The sequence below is a fragment of the Nerophis ophidion genome, linkage group LG29, assembly GCF_033978795.1.
Source record: "Nerophis ophidion isolate RoL-2023_Sa linkage group LG29, RoL_Noph_v1.0, whole genome shotgun sequence".
NCBI classification, from domain to species: Eukaryota; Metazoa; Chordata; class Actinopteri; order Syngnathiformes; family Syngnathidae; genus Nerophis; species Nerophis ophidion.
Genome location: NC_084639.1, coordinates 13,507,123 through 13,529,272, shown reverse-complemented (window position 1 = coordinate 13,529,272; position 22,150 = coordinate 13,507,123). Strand labels below are relative to the sequence as shown.

Here is a 22,150-nt window from a genome sequence, read left to right as displayed (position 1 = left end):
GTCAACGCTTGATAATTTGTCCCGCGGCCCGGGTGGGGGAGGGGGGTTATTTTGATTGTCATGAAAAAAGTAAAATAATAAACGTGAATCCACTGTGTACTCATATGGACCTTTATTAGCAAATTACGGCAACAACATAATGAGTATAATTAATTTTTTTTTTTTTTTTTTAATGAGTGTAAATGGGGGAGGGTCAATGCACTGATTGTAAGTGTATCTTGTGTTTTTTTATGTTGATTTAATAAAAATAAAAATAAAAATAATAATAATAAAAAAATATTCTGTGAGCCGCCCGGTTGGGGACCACCACATTAAACAACGTGACAAGGTTTTCCAAAATAAATCAACTCAAGTGATGGAAAAAAAAATGCCATATTTATTATTGAAGTCACAAAGTGCATTATTTTTTTTAACATGCCTCAAAACAGCAGCTGGGAATTTGGGACATGCTCTGAGAGCATGTGGAGGTTGAGGTGGAAGAAGGGACTAGGAGGTAGCGGGGGGTGTATAGTGTAGCGTCCTGGAAGAGTTAGTGCTGCAAGGGTTTCTGGGTATTTGATCTGTTGTGTTACGGTGCGGATGTTCTCCCGAAATGTGTTTGTCATTCTTGTTTGGTGTGGGTTCACAGTGTGGTGCATATTTGTAACAGTGTTAAAGTTGTTTATACGGCCACCCTCAGTGTGACCTGTATGGCTGTTGACCAAGTATGCGTGGCATTCATTAGTGTGTGTGAAAGGCGGTAGCTATTATGCGACTGGGCCGGCATGCAAAGGCAGTGCCTTTAAGGTTTATTGGCGCTCTGTACTTCTCTCTACTCCGTGTACACAGCGGCATTTTAAAATGTCAAAAATTTTACTTTTTTTTTTTGAAACCAATACCGATAATTTTGAAACCGATACTGATAATTTACGATATTACATTTCAAAGCATTTACCGATATTATCGGACATCTGTAGTTTTTACAACACAATAGTAATCCTTCCTCATTAACAGGAGCTGCATTGTTAGCCACCTCATATAGAATGCGTACGAAAAGGAAAACATATTGTCTTTCATAAGCTGTGATGAGATGGCGACTTGTCCAGGGTGTACACATCCTTCCGCCCTATTTTAGCTGAGATAGGCTCCAGCGCCCCCTGCAACCCCGAAGGGAATAAGCGGTAGAAAATGGATGGATGGATGGATGGATGTCTTACATAAGGGTTGTGAATGATAGGCCAAATTCCCCCAAAAAGTGCAGTTCCCCTTTAAGACGTTCTTAATTTGATTTAAGCAAAGATATTATTGAACATGAATATTTATGATGTCTTTTTTTTTTTTACAACATATTTAAATGTCAGAATAAAAACATTTATAAAATCCCAGGTCTTACTAAAAGCCTTTTTTTTTTTTTTTTTTTTTAACTTCGGTACATTAGACTTAGACTTCCTTTCATTGTCATTCTCAAAATCATAATCTTTTTAAAGGTCATATTTTATGGAGGTTCCACAATCCATAATTATTGCTCTTTTATCCTGCACTACAACGACCTAACGCAAAAAAATGTTTTTCTTATCTGTGCTACGAAGTTTAAAAAATTTGAACTTCACAGCACAATAAAAGGGAGTCTAAGGAGTTCCACAAGGCTCAGTGCTGGGTCCCATTTTATTTTCTATCTACTTTAATAATCTTTGCAATAATTTGTCAAATGCAATGTACCATTTTTTTTGCAGATGTCACCATTATTTATTGCGGTCCAACCTCCATCACTCAGGCTTTTGAGTTTTTACAAGCTGCTTTTGAGGTCATCCAGGCTTGCTTATTTGATCTTAAATTGGTTTTAAAATAAAGATAAAAGCAACATCAAATGGAAACTCTATAGAGCAGGTCTTAAATTACAAATACTTGGGTTTTACTCTTAATCAGGAGCTTTCATTTAAAGCCCATATTCACACCTTGGTCTCTAAGCTTAGGGTAAAGCTTGGTTTCTTTTTTAGAAATAAAAAACTGCTTCTCTCTTAAAGTCAGGAAGAAATTGATGACAGCAACTATCTTGCCCGTAATTGATTATGGAGACAGGTTTTATTTTAGTGCTTCATCTAAATGCCTCCAGTCCTTGGATACAGTTTTTTCACTTAACACTAAGATTTGTTACTGGCTGTCGTAGTGAAGTGAAGTGAATTATATTTATATAGCGCTTTTCTCTAGTGACTCAAAGCGCTTTACAAAGTGAATCCCAATATCTAAGTTACATTTAAAGCAGTGTGGGTGGCACTGGGAGCAGGTGGGTAAAGCGTCTTGCCCAAGGACACAACGGCATTGTCTAGAATGGCGGAAGCGGGGATCGAACCTGGAACCCTCAAGTTGCTGGCACGGCCGCTCTACCAACCGAGCCATACCGCCCCGTAGTCTCACCCACTTCTGTCAAATGTATATGAAGTCTGACTGGCTGACTATCATTTATAAGGCTCTTTTAGGTTTAATGCCTCCATACTTGTGTACTTTGTTACAAAGAAAAAGCAGCTTTTATGCATTAAGCTCTAACAATTTGTATGTTTTTAACTGTTCCTCATGTACAGACTAAATTTGGCAAAAAGAGCTGTTGGCATTGCTGCCCCTATGGCATGGAATGCATTGCAGACAAAACTGAAACTCACTGAACTACTTCCATTTGGAGCCTTAACTTCTGTTCTGAGGGACAGACAGTGAGAGACGTTTGCACAGTGCTGTGTTATGATCCGCTGCCCGGATCATACCATATTCTAGTGTTGTTCCGTTTTTGTATCACATTCTGTTGTTTGACTTCCTAGTTCCTGATTTATCTGGTTACCATGGTTTCATATTAATTTCACCTGCTGTGGTTTCCAGACGCACACCTGGTTTGGTAATCACCACCCTTATTTAAGCCTGCCTTTTCTGTTCATTCATTCTCGCGTCCTAGTAAGTGTTTCACGCATTTTTTGTGTCACACTTCAGTAACGATTCCTATTTCATATTTGTACTTGCTAGCTTTTGAGCTATGCATTTGTTTTCCTCCAGCTCTCATGCTAGTAGTTTTTGTTTTGCCTTTTGTGCCTTGTGCAAGTTTGTCGGTTAGTTCCCTAGCTCCCATGCTAGCGCTTTTAGTTATTTTCTAGCTCCCGTGCTATTCTGTTTGTTTTGACTAAGTCTGTTATCATTTGTTAAATAAATCAATCATTTCTTACCTTCACGTTGTGTTCTAGCCCGACTGTATCCTTGAAAGAACAAACCCGCATTACAATGCCCAAAAATCATTACAGCCTGTGTTTTTAAAAGGTGTACATCTTTATTGTATTACAGTTCTCTTTTATGTATTTTTAAAGTGTATGTCTTAACGTATTACTGTGACATGTGCTGTTGATCTCTTGGCCAGGTCACCCTTGTGAAAGAGATATTGATCTCAATAGGTTTCTTATCTGGTTGAATAAAGGTTCTATAAGTCTGAGTCTAATGTACTGAAGTTTAAAAAGGCTTTTAATAAGACCTGGGATTTTATAAACGTTTCTATTCTGACATTCAAATATGTTATAAAAAAAGAGATCATAAATATTGGGGATGTCCGATAATATCGGACTGCCGATATTATTGGCCGATAAATAATTCTAACGTAATATCGGAAATTATCAGTATCTGTTTCAAAAAGTAAGATTTATGATTTTTTTAAATGCCGCTGTGTACACACCCGTAGGGAGAAGCACAGAGCGCCAATAAACCTTAAAAGCACTGCCTTTGCGTGCCGGTCAAATCACATAATATCTACGGCTTTTCACACACACAAGTGAATGCAACGCATACCTGGTCAACAACCATACAGGTCACACTGAGGGTGGTCGTATAAACAACGTTAACACTGTTACAAATATGCGCCACACTGTGAACCCACACAAATCAAGAATGACAAACACATTTTGGGAGAACACTCGCACCGTAACACAACATAAACACAACAGAACAAATACCCAGAACCCCTTGCAGCACTACCTCTTCCAGGACACTACAATATATATATATATATATATATATAGATATATATATATATCTATATATATATATATATATATATATATATATATATACATATATATATACATATATATATATATATATATATATATATATACACACATATATATATTATATATATATATATATATATATATATACCCACACACACACATACATATATATATATATATATGTACACACATACATATATATATATATGTACACACATACATATATATATATATATATATATACACACATGCATATATATATATATATATATATATATATATATAAACACATACATACATATATATATATATATATATAATATATATATATATATATATATATATATATTAGTGTAACCCACCTTCCGCCCGATTGTAGCTAAGATAGGCAACACCGCCCCCCGCGACACCAAAGGGAATAAGCGGTAGAAAATGGATGGATATATATATATATATATATATATATATATATATATATATATATATATATATATATATATATATATATGTATATATGTATATACATACATACATGATAGGTTAGACTTGCATTCATCCCACAATGGAGAAATTACATTGTTGCAGTGCAGGTTTTTACAGTGACACAAGTAAAGCGTAATGAAAAACAAAAAAAAAATTAACAAATACTACATATAGCTCACTAATATGTATATCTAGAATATAAAATACAACAAAACAACACTAACATCGATATTGCACACCACAAAAAAAAAAATTTCATGACTTGGACTATGGAGCAGCTTGCTGCGAGGCTTTCGCAGCTCTCTGCGATGAATGTTCTCCCGGGGTGCGAATCGACTTGACTGACCACGACGTGAAGGTAATGACATGATTTAATTCATCACTCAAAAATTACCAAACAAAAGGCGCGCACAAGGGGGAGGAAAAAAGAACTTAGGACATGACACATGAACTAAAAAAAAAAATCACTAAACTGTGGACATAAAAACGAAAAAATTTACTGTGACGTGAAAAGACGAGCATTGATAATGTTAGGGGTGTCAAGAGTATATCAAGGGTGATGTCGCCAGGCTGACTACCTATGGCTTAAATAATACAGACATGATTAGTGACAGGTGCGTGAGTCTGAACACATGGCAGGTGAAACTAATGGTTGTCATGGTGACAAGACAAGAGTGCACAAAGAGTCCAAAAACCAACAGAACATAACCAAAAAAAACATGATCATTCACAAAGACATGACAAAAAACATCACAGTAATCATATATATAAATATATATATATATACACCTGTATGTATATATATATATACATTCAGGTACACACCCCGTTTCCATATGAGTTGGGAAATTGTGTTAGATGTAAATATAAACGGAATACAATGATTTGCAAATCCTTTTCAACCCATATTCAGTTGAATGCACTACAAAGACAAGATATTTGATGTTCAAACTCATATACATAATTTTGTTTTGCAAATAATAATTAACTTAGAATTTCATGGCTGCTACACGTGCCAAAGTAGTTGGGAAAGAACATGTTCACCACTGTGTTACATCACCTTTTCTTTTAAGAACACTCAATAAACGTTTGGGAACTGAGGAAACTAGTTGTTGAAGCTTTGAAAGTGGAATTGTTTCCCATTCTTGTTTTATGTAGAGCTTCAGTTGTTCAACAGTCCGGGGTCTCCACTGTCATATTTTACGCTTCATAATGCGCCACACATTTTCGATGGGAGACAGGTCTGGACTGCAGGCAGGCCAGGAAAGTACCCGCACTCTTTTTTTTTTACAAAACCACGCTGTTGTAACACTTGTCTTGTTGAAATAAGCAGGGGCGTCCATGATAACGTTGCTTGGATGGCAACATATGTTGTTCCAAAACTTGTATGGACCTTTCAGCATTAATGGTGCCTTCACAGATGTGTAAGTTACCCATGCCTTGGGCACTAATACATCCCCAAACCATCACAGATGCTGGCTTTTGAACTTTGCGCCTATAACAATCCGGATGGTTATTTTCCTCTTTGTTCCGGAGGACAACACATCCTCTGTTTCCAAATATAATTCGAAATGTGGACTCGTCAGACCACGGAACACCTTTCCACTTTGCATCAGTCCATCTTAGGTGAGCCCAGGCCAAGCCAAGCTGGCGGGGTTTCAGGATATTGTTGATAAATGGGTTTGGCTTTGCATAGTAGAGTTTTAGCTTGCACTTACAGATGTAGCGACCAACTGTAGTTACTGACAATGGTTTTATGAAGTGTTCCTGAGCCCATGTGGTGATATCATTTACACACTGATGTCAGTTTTTGATGCAGTACCGCCCGAGGGATCAAAAGTTCGTAATAAAATCGCATACGTGCAGTGATTTCTCCAGATTCTCTGAACTTTTTGATGATTTTACGGACCGTAGATGGTAAAATCCCTAAATTCCTTGCAATAGCTCGTTGAGAAATGTTGTTCTGAAACTGTTCGACAATTTGCTTACAAAATTGTGACCCTCACCCCATCCTTGTTTGTGAATGACTTAGCATTTCATGAAAGCTGCTTTTATACCCAATCATGGCACCCAACTTTCCCAATTAGCCTGCACACCTGTGGGATGTTCCAAATAAGTGTTTGATGAGCATACCTCAACTTGATGAGTATTTATTGCCACCTTTCCCAACTTCTTTGTCACGTGTTGCTGGCATCAAATTTTAAAGTTAATGATTATTTGCACAAAAAAAAAATGTTTATAAGTTTGAACATCAAATATGTTGTCTTTGTAGCATATTCAACTGAATATGGGTTGAAAATGATTTGCAAATCATTGCATTCCGTTTATATTTACATCTAACACAATTTCCCAACTTATATGGAAACGGGGTTTGTACATATATACATACATACATACATACATACATACATACATACATACATACATACATACATACATATATAAACAACAGATTTATAATGTAAGAAGATCTTAAGAGGAGCAGTTCAGTCAGGATCTTCACAGTCCCACCGAGATAATCCCTGCTGGGTTTTATGCCGACCTCCGTGACCTTCCCATGAAGCCCGACTTTCAACTAAAGCATCTCGTCAACCCCACATGCTGATCTCTCCGTATTTGACATATTTGGAGGATCTTAACTCTCCACCACCTTGTAACCTTTCCCGATCCCACGCAAGAGACATGGTATGACATCACACTGACATTTAATTTGTTAAACATGTCCACTTTGAATTTTCACTCCAGCCGCTTTCTGAAAGGCTCCTGACCTGTAATCCTTTCATTTATTTTCTCGACTTTAGTGCAAAAAACGTACAGTGGAACATCCAAAGACTAACGCGCCTCATGCGATTGGGAAAAAAATATGCCCGTTCGAACTAATTGATGTCTAATAAAACCTCACATTGGTCGAATCTGCCTTTAAGGATGAACTCTCTGCTCATTTTGCTTTTTCTTCTTCCAAAAGAAGGAACATTAGAATTAATTTTAATGATGGTTCTTCGGTCAAAATGTTGCATAGAGCAGCTTTCTTTCCGTCTCTTCAGGGTCTTAAAAAAAAAAAGATGTGTGATCCTTGTCTCTCGAACTGATTGTGAACAATAGGCAAAATTCCCCAAAAAGTGCACTTCCCCTTTAAGAGAATAAAAATATATACAGGTAAGTGTTACGTGAAATTGTACATTGTATTCGCCTATGACGCAAAATTTCATGTTTATGAGAACCTGACGTGTGGATTGTATTCCCGTGGTGCAAAGCGATTGGAGCGGACACGGCGTGACGGTAAAGACATATTTTAATGATGCTATGAAAGGGAACAAACAAAAGGCGCGCACAAGGCGGAGAACAAACTTGGCAATGAAAACAAAAACTCGCACAAAGGGAGAACTATGAACATAAAACTTACCAACTATGGCATGAAAAACTTACTTGGACCGAGAAAGCATGGATCATCGGCGTGGATAACATGGGTGTGTAGGAGGTGATAGAGGGTGATGTCGCCAGGCTGACTGCCTGGCAACTACAGGCTTAGATAGTGATGTGGTGCTTGAAAACAGGTGCGTGGGTCCAAATGAACCAGGTGCGGGACATGACAGGTGAAAACTAATTGGTAGTCATGGAAACTAAAACAAACCAGGGTGCGCAAAAACAGGAACTAATGGAGTCAAAAACAAAACAGAACATAACATGATCACAAAGACATGACAACGTGAAAAAGACACTAGCGCTGCTGAATGTAAACAAAAGGGTAGGTCTACACAGATTACGATTGTAACGATATTAAGTACATGAACCATATTTAGTCGATACTACTATGATTACGACAAGATTTTTTATCATCACAACATATTTCCTTTTTTACATTTTCATTATGTTTATAAAACTCAGGGAATACGTCTCTGGACATATTATGACGTCAAATATGACCACAGTGTAACTACTTGGTATTGGATCAATACCCAAATTTGTGGTATCACCCAAAACTAATGTAAAGTATCAAACAACAGAAGAATAAGTGATTATTACATTTTAACAGAAGTGTAGATAGAACATTTTAAGACAGAAAGTAAGAAGATATTAACAGTAAATAAACAAGTAGATTAATAATCCATCATCCTTGTCATGACTTGGACTATGGTGAGGTTTGTTTTCCCGAGGTGCAAAGCGATTGGAACGGACATGGCGTGAAGGTAAGGACATCTTTTAATTAGTAACTCCAAAAAGGAACAAACGAAAAGCGCTCACAGCTTGGCTATGAAACAAAACTATGCACAATGGCAGAACTATGGACAACAAAAACGAAAACTTACTTGGACCGAGAAAGAGCATGGATCATCGGCATGCATAACATGGGTGTTAACATAACAGGCTGACTGCCTGGCAACTGCAGGCTTAAATTGTGACGTGGTGATTGACAACAGGTGCATGAGTCCAGGTGAATCAGGTGCGTGAGTCGTGAGAACAGGTGAACTGATTGGTAGTCATTGAAACAAAAACAAACCAGGGTGCGTAAAAACAGGAACTAATGGAGTCAAAAACAAAACAGAATATAACTAAACAGAACATGATCACAAATACATGACCAGCATTTTGACAAAATAATAGAATAAATGACAGAATATGTTACTGCATATGACAACAACCAAATTAGGAGCCTTTGTTTGTTTACTTACTAATAAAGGACACGTTGTTTAGTATGTTCACTATTTTATTTGATTTCAATAAGCAAAATGTATGTTTTAATCCATCCATCCATGCAGCTGAGATAGGCTCCATTGACCCCCCCCACCCCCGAACGGGACAAGTGGTAGACAATAGATGGATGTTTTAATATGTTTTTTTTATTAAAATAAAGCCAATAACAACCTTTTTTTTGGTCCCCTTTATTTAAAAGGTATCTAAACATATTTTGATATCGGTGCCAAAATTTTGGTATCGGAACAACCCTAGTGTATTTATAACAAAAGGACTAAAGTACACAGTTTTTGATGGCGAATGTTTGACCCTGAAACGGATGGATTTTACTCCCGTTTTTAAAATGGTTTCAAAAATCACGCAGGGTGTCAGTAGGGATTGTGTTGGATCGGAAATTGTTCCGGTGTAATGTGAAAAAAAGCCGAGCTGGGAAAGGCTGAGTGAGTAAGTGTTCTCTTAAAGTGACACCTGATGATTGGAGCACGGGCCACTGAACCATGAGCAAGCTGTGTGTGTGTGTGTGCGTGTGTGTGTTCTTGTATTTCTACCCTTCTTGAGACATCAAGAAGGAAAAGTAGCTTCTATATGAGGAGGTGTGAACAAGTCAGGACATACACCATGGTCCCAATACTGAAAAGCATTGCATCTAATAGAGGATGTCTTGTTAACACCCCTGGTGGTGAAATCTATCAAAATGAGGGTGGTCCCAAAAAAGGAGGGATTTTTCAAATTGACTAAGTGTCGCTTTTAAAAGTGCTCCCCCTCTGGTCAATATATGAAATAACAAGTGTGTGTAAGAAATTGAAATGCGCACCCTTTGGCCAAAAATAAAATAAATATGTCCTTCAAGCCTTTCACCACAGTTTGGTTCTTATTGTTCACTGTGCCTCAAGTTTATAATTTTTGTTTGTAGCGCCAGATAGAAAGACGTGTTTGAAAATGTTTATCTTTTTTGAAACGATTACAAACAAAAAATTCCCCCAAAAATAAAGTAAGTAAAAGCAGTCTTTTTCTCACAATGTGTCGACTTTTTTTCTCATAAAATTGGGAACAATTTCTCATATTCTTTCTGTTTCTGTTATATTGCAATATTTTCTTGTATAATTATGACTATTTTTTATGTAAACCCTTTACTTTTTAGGGAAAAATAGTGACATTTGTCTTATAAAAATTCTGACTTTTATCACAATATTGTCAATTTTTTGTCGTTCTTGTAAAATAGTGACTTTTCTAATTATTATTATAAAAATGCCAACATTTTTAAGTTTTCTTATAAGATTGTAACTTTTGTCGAGTAAAATTACGACTTTTCATAAGTTGCCAAAATGTTAAGTTTTTCTTGTAAAATTCCAACTTTTATCATAATATTGCACAAATGTTCAGTTTTTCTTGTAAAATCCTGACTCGCGTTGAGTAAAATGCCGACTTATTATAATACTGCCAAAATTCAAAATTTTTCTTGTGAAATTGTGACCTTTTTCCTGTGAAATTCCAACTCATTTTTCACAACAAGCATTTTTATATTTGCATCATATGTATGTATTAATAATATTGTTAATACACTTCTTTATATATCTAGAAAGGGTGGTCCCTAAGGGGTAGGCATTTTCCGGAGGTCTCAAGAAGGTAAGAAATACACAAATGTGTGTGTGTCTGTGTGTGTGCGAGTGTGTGTGTGTGTGTGTGTGTGTGTGTGCGTGTGAGAGCGAGAGAGAAGCTGGTGCATGCCAAGAGGTGTAATGACATTGTGTGCGTGTATATCTTGAACAGGGTCCAGTATCATAGAGGTCTAACGGAGTGTGAACGTGTGTACTTTAGAGGACATTGTCGCGCTAACAAAAAAGAACTTAAGTCCTTAGTCAGCAGCTGGCGTCAGCTGACTCTTCCTCCCACTTTCAGCACTTCTTTCGCACATCTTTCCTCCCCGCTTGAGCAAACCCCTCTCCTGACCTCTCTTCATGCGATGACATTTTTATGTTTTCCCTTCACACACAACCCTCCTCTCTCTCCCGCTCGTCCAAACTCCCTGCAGGAGCAGAGTTGGGGGTCAGTGCAGAGCGGCCGTCCATTAACGTCTCGCCAGCCGGCGAAAGTGGAAGTTGTGATTTCGTGCAAGTAAGCAGTTGCGCGGGGACTCTCGGGGGGTGGGGGTGGGGTGGGGAGACAGCCGAGGGGTTCGACAAAGTGACCCAAAGTCACTCATTCACTTAAGGCACGTTTCCACCGAGCAGTTGAGTTCACCACGGAGCTGTAAATCCATCAGTTGAGTGAAAAGCGGGACATCCGTGCAGCGTGACACGACGTGACAGGGTTTCCGCGGGGCATTAAACGTCATTAAATGGATTTTGCGAACTTAAAAGCCTTAAATGGCATTTAAAAGCAATACATGCGATGTCCAGAGGCATTAAAACAATTGTAGGACTAGGCCGGTGGTGTCAAACTAATTTTAGATCGGGGGCCACATGGAGAAAAATCTACTCCCAAGTGGGCCGGACTGGTAAAATCACGGCACGAAAATTTAAAAATTAAGACAACTTCAGATTGTTTTCTTTGTTTAAAAAATAAAACAAGCATATTTTGAAAATGTATGAATCATAATTTTTTTACACTAACATGTTGTGGTTAAAGGCCTGCTGAAATGAGATTTTCTTATTTAAACGGGGATAACAGGTCCATTCTATGTGTCATATGTGATCATTTCGCGATATTGCCATATTTTTGCTGAAAGGATTTAGTAGAGAACATCCACGATAAAGTTCGCAACTTTTGGTCGTTAATAAAAAAGCTTTGCCTGTACCAGAAGTAGCAGACGATGTGCGCGTGACGTCACGGGTTGTAGGGCTCCTCACATCCTCACATTGTTTATAATCATAGCCACCGGCAGCAAGAGCTATTTGGACCGAGAAAGCGACGATTTCCCCATTAATTTGAGCGAGGATGAAAGATTCGTGGATGGGGAAAGTTAGAGTGAAGAACTAAAAACAAAAGAAAAAAAGAGAAAAAAGAAAAGAAAAAGTGACGGCTCCCGGCGGCGGCAGTGAGAACGTTTCAGATGTAATTATACACATTTACTAGGATAATTCTGGAAAATCCCTTATCTGCTTATTGTGGTAAGAGTATTTTAGTGAGATTATAAAGTCATACCTCAAAGTCAGATGGCTGCGGTGAACGCCAGTGTCTCTGAGAGAAACCGAGGAACCAAGATCACAGCTGCCTTTTTGACAGCTACAGGAGGAGGTCCCATAATCCACTGAAGTCTCCGGTAAGAGTCCACTTAATATCACAATTTTCCCATCCAAAAACTTGCTGGTTGACGTAGAGAAACATGTTCACTTGACCGCTCTGTGTTAAAGCTTCACAACAAACAAAGAAACACCGGCTGTGTTTCGGTTGCTAAAGGCAGCTGCAATCTATCGCTTTCCACCAACAGCATTCTTCTTTATAGTCTCCATTATTAATTGAACAAATTGCAAAAGATTCTGCAACACAGATGTCCAAATTACTGTGTAATTATGCGATGAAAAGAGACGGCTTTTAGCCGTGTGTGGTGCTGGGCTAATATGTCCGCTACAACCCGAGACGTCACAAACACGGGTCATCATTCCGCAACGTTTTCAACAAGAAACTCCGCGGGAAATTTAAAATTGTAATTTAGTAAACTAAAAAGACCGTATTGGCATGTGTTGCAATGTTAATATTTCATCATTGATATATAAACTATCAGACTGCGTGGTCGGTAGTAGTGGGTTTCAGTAGGCCTTTAAAGTTAAAGTTAAAGTACCAATTATTGTCACACACACACACTAGGTGTGGTGAAATTGCTCCTCTGCATTTGACCCATCCCCTTGATCACCCCCTGGGAGGTGAGGGGAGCAGTGAGCAGCAGCGGTGCCGCGCCCGGTAATCATTTTTGGTGATTTAACCCCCAATTCCAACCCTTGATGCTGAGTGCCAAGCAGGGATATTAGTTTTCTATCTGTATTTGTAGTTATTTGTACTTTCTGAATATATTATGTGATAATGTTCATCAGTCAACTCATTAGTGTTCACTTTCAATCTATCTAGATAAAAAAAAACATATATATATATATATATATATATATATATATATCAAAATCAAATTACAGGATGTTATTTACGTTGTTTGATCATTTTCCTCAACTGGTGCACTAACATCATGTGGTTTATTAAATTTTTTCCTCAACTGGTGCACTAAGATCATGTGGTTTATTTATATTTTTGTTTACAAATGTAGCATCATCTACAACAGACCTGGGCAAATTAAGGCCCGGGGGCCACATGCGGTCCGTTGAGCATTTCAATCTGGCCCCCGGACATTCGCAAATATATCTTTTTAGATCTTTAAGATGGAAAGTGTAGCTGCCATTATGATGTGCAGTCATGTTTTCTAATGACAGTAATTTTTCAGCAATACAAAGTATCTCAATGATTGGATTCTGCGCTTATGGATGATATAGCAGTTACTATGGTAATCTAATTAGTTACTAAATGGCGGCAAGGAGGCGCAGAATGCGGCGGAGCGGAGAGGCAGGGCGTGCCGGGAGCGACGCCGCCGCAATCGAATTCAGGTGCGTGGCTCACACACCGGGAAAAGATAAAAATTTCTTCTGACACTGTATAAAAGGGAAGAAGGAGGAGAGATCGAGAAGGAAGGAGGAGAGTCCGCAGCGCATGAGAGGCGAGAGCAACACAGAGCGCAAGACGAGCACGACGGCGGCTGAAAAGCAGACCGGGAACGAGCAGTGGAGGAAGGAGCTGAAAAGCGATCAGAGCTAAAACCAACCTTTATTGCAAAATAAAGAAGTCAAACCTGCTCAAAAGCATGTCCTTCCTGGGTGGTCCATTGAACCCGCACGACGACAGCAAGAGACTGTCATAGTCATCTAATCAGTTACTATGGTAATGTAAGTCACAGCAGCTCAGACGAGGCACCAAGCAGTGTGGGTGGGGAGCGTTTCCACAGACGCGGAAGGAGATTTTCACAACAAAGACCTAAAGCAGGGGTCGGGAACCTTTTTGGCTGAGAGAGCCATACAAGCTAAATATTTTTAAAAGTATTTCCGTGAGAGCCATATAATTTTTTTTTCAACACTGAATACAACTATATGCAAGCATTTTTAAGAAAGACCAACATTTGAAGAGTATAATAAGTATCTTATTGTTTTTAATAACATTGTACCAATGTTAGCCTCAGGATAACAATGTTATTCTGGGGCTAACCAAAAATAAAAATAAATAAAATACTTCTTACCATTAATGCGACTTCTTGAACAGGTGCGGTAGAAACCGGATGGATGGATGAAAATGCATGAGCATGTTTTATATTTTGAACGTAATTTTTGACACTGTGATTACCAGCAGAATTATTCATTACTTATCGTGTTAAGCAATGTCAGCTAAGATTTATCTGAGAGCCAGATGCTGTCATCAAAAGAGCCGAATCTGGCTCTAGAGCCATAGGTTCCCTACCCCTGATCTAAAGCTTAGTGATGTATCACATATATTATATTGTAGGTGGCTTTATTTTGTACCCTTCGCGTTCATATTTCACTGTTTGTTGTGTTTCACTGTATTGTAAAATGTGTCGATCGGAAGGTGGTGTGATGTTCATATTTTGTCAATATTCAGTGTTTTATCCGTCATGGACAAATGTACAATTCCATTATGTTTTTTAAGGTGGTCTGTCATAATGTTTTTAGCATTCAATCAGACATTATTGTGAGGTTTTGTATTAGTGTTTGTAAAAATAGATATATTGGCCCCGAGAAAACACTTTTTTATCTAAATGTGGCCCCCCCAAGTCAAACTAACTGCCCAGGCCTGATCTACAAAGATACAAATAATTACTATTGTGACATCTAGTGGAGACTTTTGGAACAGCAGTTTGTTTCGTTCAAAAATTTTGGTTAATTTTTATACTTAGCAAACTCATCTCGCGGGCCGGATAAAACCTGTTCGCGGGTTTACACCCCTGGACTAGGCTTAATACCAGCAACCAGTACCTTTGTCACAATTTTCTAGTCATCACAGTGAGACCAGTATTAACATCCGAGATGGGTGAGAGTACTCAAGACCCATACCAAACCGAACTATAATACAGTATGTCCCTCATAATCGTGACAAACTGGTGTCTTCCCAATTGTGACAACAAATACGTAAAAGTTTCAATGTACTTTTTAAATGGGCCACCGATCGGATTCTGAAACCAAAACTAGACGAAAACAGCCTTGCACGGTCAAGAACTTGGTGTAATGGATGCCAACTAACGCGGCTGTGCGATAGTACCATCTGCCTTAAGAGTTGCACCGGACAATGGATTATTTATTTATTTATTTTACTTTTGTAGTTTTTGCGGTGCTTTTTTGTGAACTTCTGGAGCCTTTTGGCCATGGAGACCAGCTGCTTGGTCTCTGCCAGACCAGAGTCCGTTTGGAGAGACTGGAGGAGATGCGGATGAAGAGACAGGGACGGACAAGCTTCAGAGTGTCTTGGCTAAATGAGCAGGTATCGGACTCCTCGGTCCCCTTGGACGTATCCTTGCTGATTGGACTATGGCCTAGAGTTGGTAGTCAGCCGAGGGTTGAGTCAGCTCTCTTGGTTGCTTTGTTGGGTCTGCTCCTGTCACTAGCCATGCTCCTTCCACCCCAGCAGACGATGGCCACCACGGTGTACAGTGGGGCAAAAAAGTATTTAGTCAGCCACTGATTGTGCAAGTTCTCCCACTTAAAATGATGACAGAGGTCTGTAATTTTCATTATAGGTACACTTCAACTGTGAGAGACAGAATGTGAAAAAAAAAAAGGAAATATGCATTGTAGGACTTTTAAAGAATTTCTTTGTGAATTATGGTGGAAAATAAGTATTTGGTCAACCATTCAAAGCTCTCACTGATGGAAGGAGGTTTTGGCTCAAAATCTTACGGTACATGGCCCCATTCATTCTTTCCTTAACACGGATCAATCGTCCTGTCCCCTTAGCAGAAAAACAGCCCCAAAGCATGATGTTTCCACCCCCATGCTTCACAGTAGGTATGGTGCTCTTGGGATGCAACTCAGTATTCTTCTTCCTCCAAACACGACAAGTTGAGTTTATACCAAAAAGTTCTATTTTGTTTTCATCTGACCACATGACATTCTCCCAATCCTCTGCTGTATCATCCATGTATCCATTTTGGTATAAACTCAACTCGTCGTGTTTGGAGGAAGAAGAATACTGAGTTGCATCCCAACAACACTACACCTACTGTGAAGCATGGGGGTGGAAACATCATGCTTTGGGGCTGTTTTTCTGCTAAGGGGACAGGACGATTGATCCGTGCTAAGGAAAGAATGAATGGGGCCATGTATTGTGAGATTTTGAGCCAAAACCTCCTTCCATCAGTGAGAGCTTTGAATTGTTGACCAAATACTTATTTTCCACCACAATTTACAAATAAATTCCTTAAAATTCCTACCATGTGAATTCCTGGATTTTTTTTGACATTCTGTCTCTCACAGTTGAAGTGTACCTATGATGGAAATTACAGACCTCTGTCATCATTTTAAGTGGGAGAACTTGCACAATCGGTGGCTGACTAAATACTTTTTTGCCCCACTGTATATGTTTTTTTGTTGTTGTCTTTGTTTTACTTTTGTAGCTGTGTGTAGAAGTGGCTGGTTGCATCAGCTCTGCTCTTTTAATGTCCTTTGATGATTCCCTCTTATGTGTGCTATGGCTATGAGTTTTTTTCCCCCTTGGCCTCAGTCTGGAACAGCTCTCAAGGGCCCAGGCATTTTTTTTCTCACCCCCCTAGCGTTTACCTGTTTCTCACTTTTTTTGTAAGGGGTGCCGGAAGTCGGCAGACCCGTCAGCAATCCTGTTCTGTCTCCCTGTAATGTTTGTCTGCTCTTGAATGGGATTGTGTTGAAAATCTTAATCTAACCTCGCGAATTACTAAAGTATTTATAATTCTGATTTGGCCTCAGAAATAACTCTCAATCAGTGGGGGACGCTTGGAGCCCTCACAGGGTAAAATCCCGAAGAAAAGACCACACACCAACACCATTTTTTTTTCCTAACTATAAGACATTGCGGGTCGGTCCTCCTACCTGTGTAGTTGGGCGGACAGACACAGGTGTAGTTGTTGACGCCGTCGACACAGGTTGAGTTGTTCTCGCAGTCGTTGTCCTCGCAGTCGTCCGGATTGACCTCGCAGCGTCGGCCCTCGAAGCCCGGCGGACACACGCAGCTGCACACCAAAACAAGAGTGTACCATGAGATCCATTGAAAGCAGTGGGGCTTCAAATCCAAAAAACAGATGTTAACGCGCTTGAGGTGTCTTTTATTGAATAAACACGTAGCACAATTTAAATACCGCATAGACTGCACTGGAGCAGCCTCAAGCCCAAACTTGTGGTCATTTTGGGGGTTTTTCACGGTCATACAAAGCAAAAAAAAAAACAATGCTAAAGCTGATACACATAACAACCTGGGTCTAACCCTGTATTATAAGGCTTACATTTGACGTCAGTCTTGTCAGAGTAATCGATTAATTGTGTTCCTAATTGGTTGTCAAGGATGCTGTGCCCCGCCCACTCAGGGGCGCACTCAATTATCTTCCGCAAGCGTGTTTTCCTCTTCCATCTTCACCTTCACTTCACCCTCCTCACGTCTCCTTTTTAAAGGCTACAACTTGTATTCCACCCCCTTGTATCTCACACACTTTTAAGCCCTGCTACGAACACACACACACACAAACACACACACACACACACACAAAAACACACACACACACGCGCACGTACACATTTCCTCAACATCTCGCCCACCCTCCTCACTCTCCATCCTCGCATTTGTCTCTCACACGCCATCGAGTCGACTCTACTTTTTTATTTGCAAGAAAAGGACTTTAGAGCAAGGTCATTCCGAAGCAAATGAGTGGCACTCCTCCGCACACACATTCTTGTGTTTCTTGCCTTCTTTTATATATTTGCATAGTATGTATATATTATCAAAGTTGTAAAAACACATCATTAATAATATAAACATACTATGCATGAATAAAAAAGCTTGTGAAAAATGTGTTGGAATTTCACAAGAAAAACGTATAATTTTGGCAGTATTATAATAAAAGTTGTAACGGTTGAGTGGCATCCTCCAAGGATGCGTCGGCAAAAACACAGCAAAAGGTAAGATAAAAGGATTTATTAAAGTAACAAAACAGGCTAGAAACAAAAACACTGGTGCTAACAGAAAGGCAAACAAAGGGCGCTAGCATAGAAGCTAGGAATATGTACAGAAACACAAACACTTGGCTCGAAGGCACAAAAAGGGAAAAAAAATAATTAGCATGAGAGCTAGAATGAACAAAACGCAGCGCGAGAGCTAGCAAGTAAGAAAAGTTAGTCGTCATCAGTTGCATGAAAGCAAACTAGGAACCCAGACAGAACAACGAAAAGGGGCGAGCCTAAATAAGGCAGTAATCAAAATAGAAACAGGTGTGCATCGAAAAACGAGGGGCAGGTGAACTAATAAGCTACGATGGTGACAAAGCAAACAGGAAATAAGGAGTCAGACGGAGAGATGTACAAAAATGGAAACAAAACAACAAACTGTGAAGATCCGAGCAGCGGATCGCAACAAAAGTCGTAATTTTACTCAACGCAAGTCAAAATTTTACAAGAAAAACTAAACATTTGGGCAATATTATGATAAAAAAGTTTTGATTGATTGACTGAAACTTTTATTAGTAGATTGCACAGTACAGTACATATTCCGTACAATTGACCACTAAATGGTAACACCCCGATACGTTTTTCAACTTGTTTAAGTTGGGGTCCACATTAATCAATTCATGGGACAAATATATACTATCAGCATAATGCAGTCATCACACAAGTTAATCATCAGAGTATATACATTGAATTATTTACATTATTTACAATCTAGTCGGAATTATAGTCAATAACAGTCGCGATTTCACAAGAAAAGCTTAAAATGTTGGCACCTTTATGAAAAAAGTCGTACTTTTACGAGACAATAGTCATAATTTTTAGAAGAAAATTTAAACATTTTGGCAAAATTATAATAATAATCAGAATTTTTTCTTGGCAAAATAATGATAAAAGTCATAATTTTACTCCAAAAATTTCACCGTTTTACAATAACAACAACAATTGGCAATATTGTGATAAAAGTCTGAATTTTATACGACAAAAGTCACCGTTTTGCATCAAAAAGGTAGTAATTTTACATTAAAAAAAATTATTTTATGAGAAAATATTGCAATATTAAAAAAACAGGAAGAGAATTAGAAATTGTTCCCAATTTTATAAGAAAAAAGCCAACACATTGTTGAAAAAAAGACTGCTTTTTTTGAAATTGTTTTTTATCTTCATTATTTACTTGAAGTTAATACAGTATGTCCCTATATACATATTTATTTCATGTTTTTTTTAACTAATTTTGGCCAAAGTGGGCACATTTCAATTCCTCACACACTCTTGTTATTTCATATGTTGACCAGAGGTGGAGCACTTTTAAAACCGACACACAGTCAATTTGAAAAATCCCTCCTTTTTGGGACCACCCTCATTTTGATAGAGACATTCTCTATTAGATGCACACGCACGCAGGCACGCACACACACACAAATTCACACACGCAGGCACGAACACACACACACACACATTCACACAGGCACGCAAGCACGCACGCACGCACACACACACAATTGTATTTGTTATCTTTTGTTATACCTTTGCATAGTATATATATATTAATAATGTTGTAAATACACATCATCAATAATATATACATACTATGCATGTATAAAAAAGCTTGTTGTGCAAAATGAGTTGAAATTTCACAAGAAAAAGGTCACAATTCCACAAAAAAAACTATGAATTTTGGCAGTTTTGTAATTAAAGTTGTCATTTTACTCAACACAAGTCAAAATTTGACACGAAAAACTAAACATTTGTGCAATATTATGATAAAAAAGTTTGAATTATAGTCAATAACAGTCGCAATTTCACAAGAAATGCTTAAAATGTTGGCACCTTTATGAAAAAAGTTGTAGTTTTACAAGACAGTAGTCATAATTTTTTATAAGAAAACTTAAACATTTTGGCAATATTCTAATAATAATCAGAAATTTTTCTTGGCAAAATGATGATAAAAGTCATCATTTTACTCAAAAAATGTCACTGTTTTACAACAACAAAAATTGGCAATATTGTAATAAATGTCAGAATTTTATATGACAAATGTCACCATTTTGCATCAAAATGTAATTTTACATAAAGAAAGTAATTTTATGAGAAAATATTGCAATATTACAGAAAAAGAAAGAATATGATAAATTGTTCCCAATTTTATAAGAAAAAAGTCGACACATTGTGAAAAAAAGACTGCTTTTTAATATATATATATTTTTTTGTAACTGTTTTTTAATCTTCATTATTTACTTGAAGTTATTACAGTATGTCCCGATATACATATTCATTTTATGTTTTTTATTAATTTTGGCCAAAGTGGGCACATTTCAATTTTTCACACACACTTGTTATTACATATGTTGGCCAGAGGGGGAGCACTTTTAAAACCGACACACAATTTAAAAAATCCCTCCTTTTTGGAACCACCCTCATTTTGAGAGACATTCTCTAATAGATGCAATGGTTTTCTGTACTGGGACACATATGGAAGATACTTTTCCTTGTTGGAGCTCCAAGAAGGGTAGAAATACAACGCACGCACGCAATATCGAGATATTAAAAAAAGGCCATATCGCCCAGCCCTAATAGGACAGAAAGAAAGACACATTTTAAATGTATAATATGAATAGCAAACTGTAAATATGGTTTATGGTTTTAAGATGACGCCACGCACATGCAAATACTCAACATTTTGAGGAAATAAAGTAGAAATCTGCAGCGCCGTGGTGAGCGTTGCCCGGCGCTGACATTTTAAACGATTCTGTCTTCCTGCTCCAGCACCGAGGCCTAATTGGACTTGTTGAATATCCCCAAACGATTATAAAACATGTCAGAATGTCAAAGAGGTCTGGCTTTTCCAATCCGCTCATGGTCGTCATCTGAGGGCACCGGCGTCTACACGAGTTGCTATCAACATTAAGAGAGCGCCTGTAAAAGGGTAAAAGGAGTCATGGTATCATTACCACGCCGGCCGGTAAAGGCCAGATGCATATTGAAACCTTTCAAAGGTCAAGGGGCTTCCGAAAAGAGGACACTGATTCTTATTACCACATGACTTTTTACAGACCATATGGGTCAGTTCTTTTCAGACCTCAAAATTGAGCATTTCATGTTAGATAAGGCATCATTTTTGTATTAGATAGCAATTCAATGTGCAGGTGTACCTAATGATGTGTCTAGTCAGTGTTTGCTGAAATGCTCTTTTCCTAATAACTTCTTGTTGGAAACTAAATTGCTGCGGCTCATTTTAAATGAGGGGTTGTCCAAACTTTTTGATATATATCCATCCATCCATTTTCTACCGCTTATTCCCTTTCGGGGTCGCGGGGGGCGCTGGCGCCTATCTCAGCTACAATCGGGCGGAAGGCAGTGTACACCCTGGACAAGTCGCCATCTCATCGCAGATATATATATATATATATATATATATATATATATATATATATATATATATATATATATATATATGTATATATATATATATTTATACACATATAATTTTGCTCCTACCTTGTTAACTTTCGTGACAACCTTCTTACAAAGTTTTGAAATCAATCAGATACATGGATAACTGGAGTGAGTGTTTAAAATGTTCCCATCATGCACTCTAATGGATCTAAATCGGTGTAATTTTGATTTTTTTTTTTTATGGTGTTTGCACGTTTTTCATGATAACCACAAAGTTCAATCAATCAATCAATCAATGTTTACTTATATAGCCCTAAATCACTAGTGTGTCAA

The 22,150-nt window shown here is 38.1% G+C and overlaps 1 protein-coding gene across 4 annotated transcripts in view; it reads right to left on the bottom strand.

Annotated features, from left to right (window-relative positions):
• The window catches only part of slit3 (slit homolog 3 (Drosophila)), a 601,438-nt gene that overhangs the window by 62,190 nt on the left and 517,098 nt on the right, over positions 1-22,150 (bottom strand). For all 4 annotated transcript variants that reach the window (XM_061891595.1, XM_061891594.1, XM_061891593.1 and 1 more), the window contains one exon: positions 17,300-17,439. In XM_061891595.1, coding sequence (XP_061747579.1) covers positions 17,300-17,439 — 140 coding nt within the window. The remainder of the gene's footprint in view (positions 1-17,299; positions 17,440-22,150) is intronic.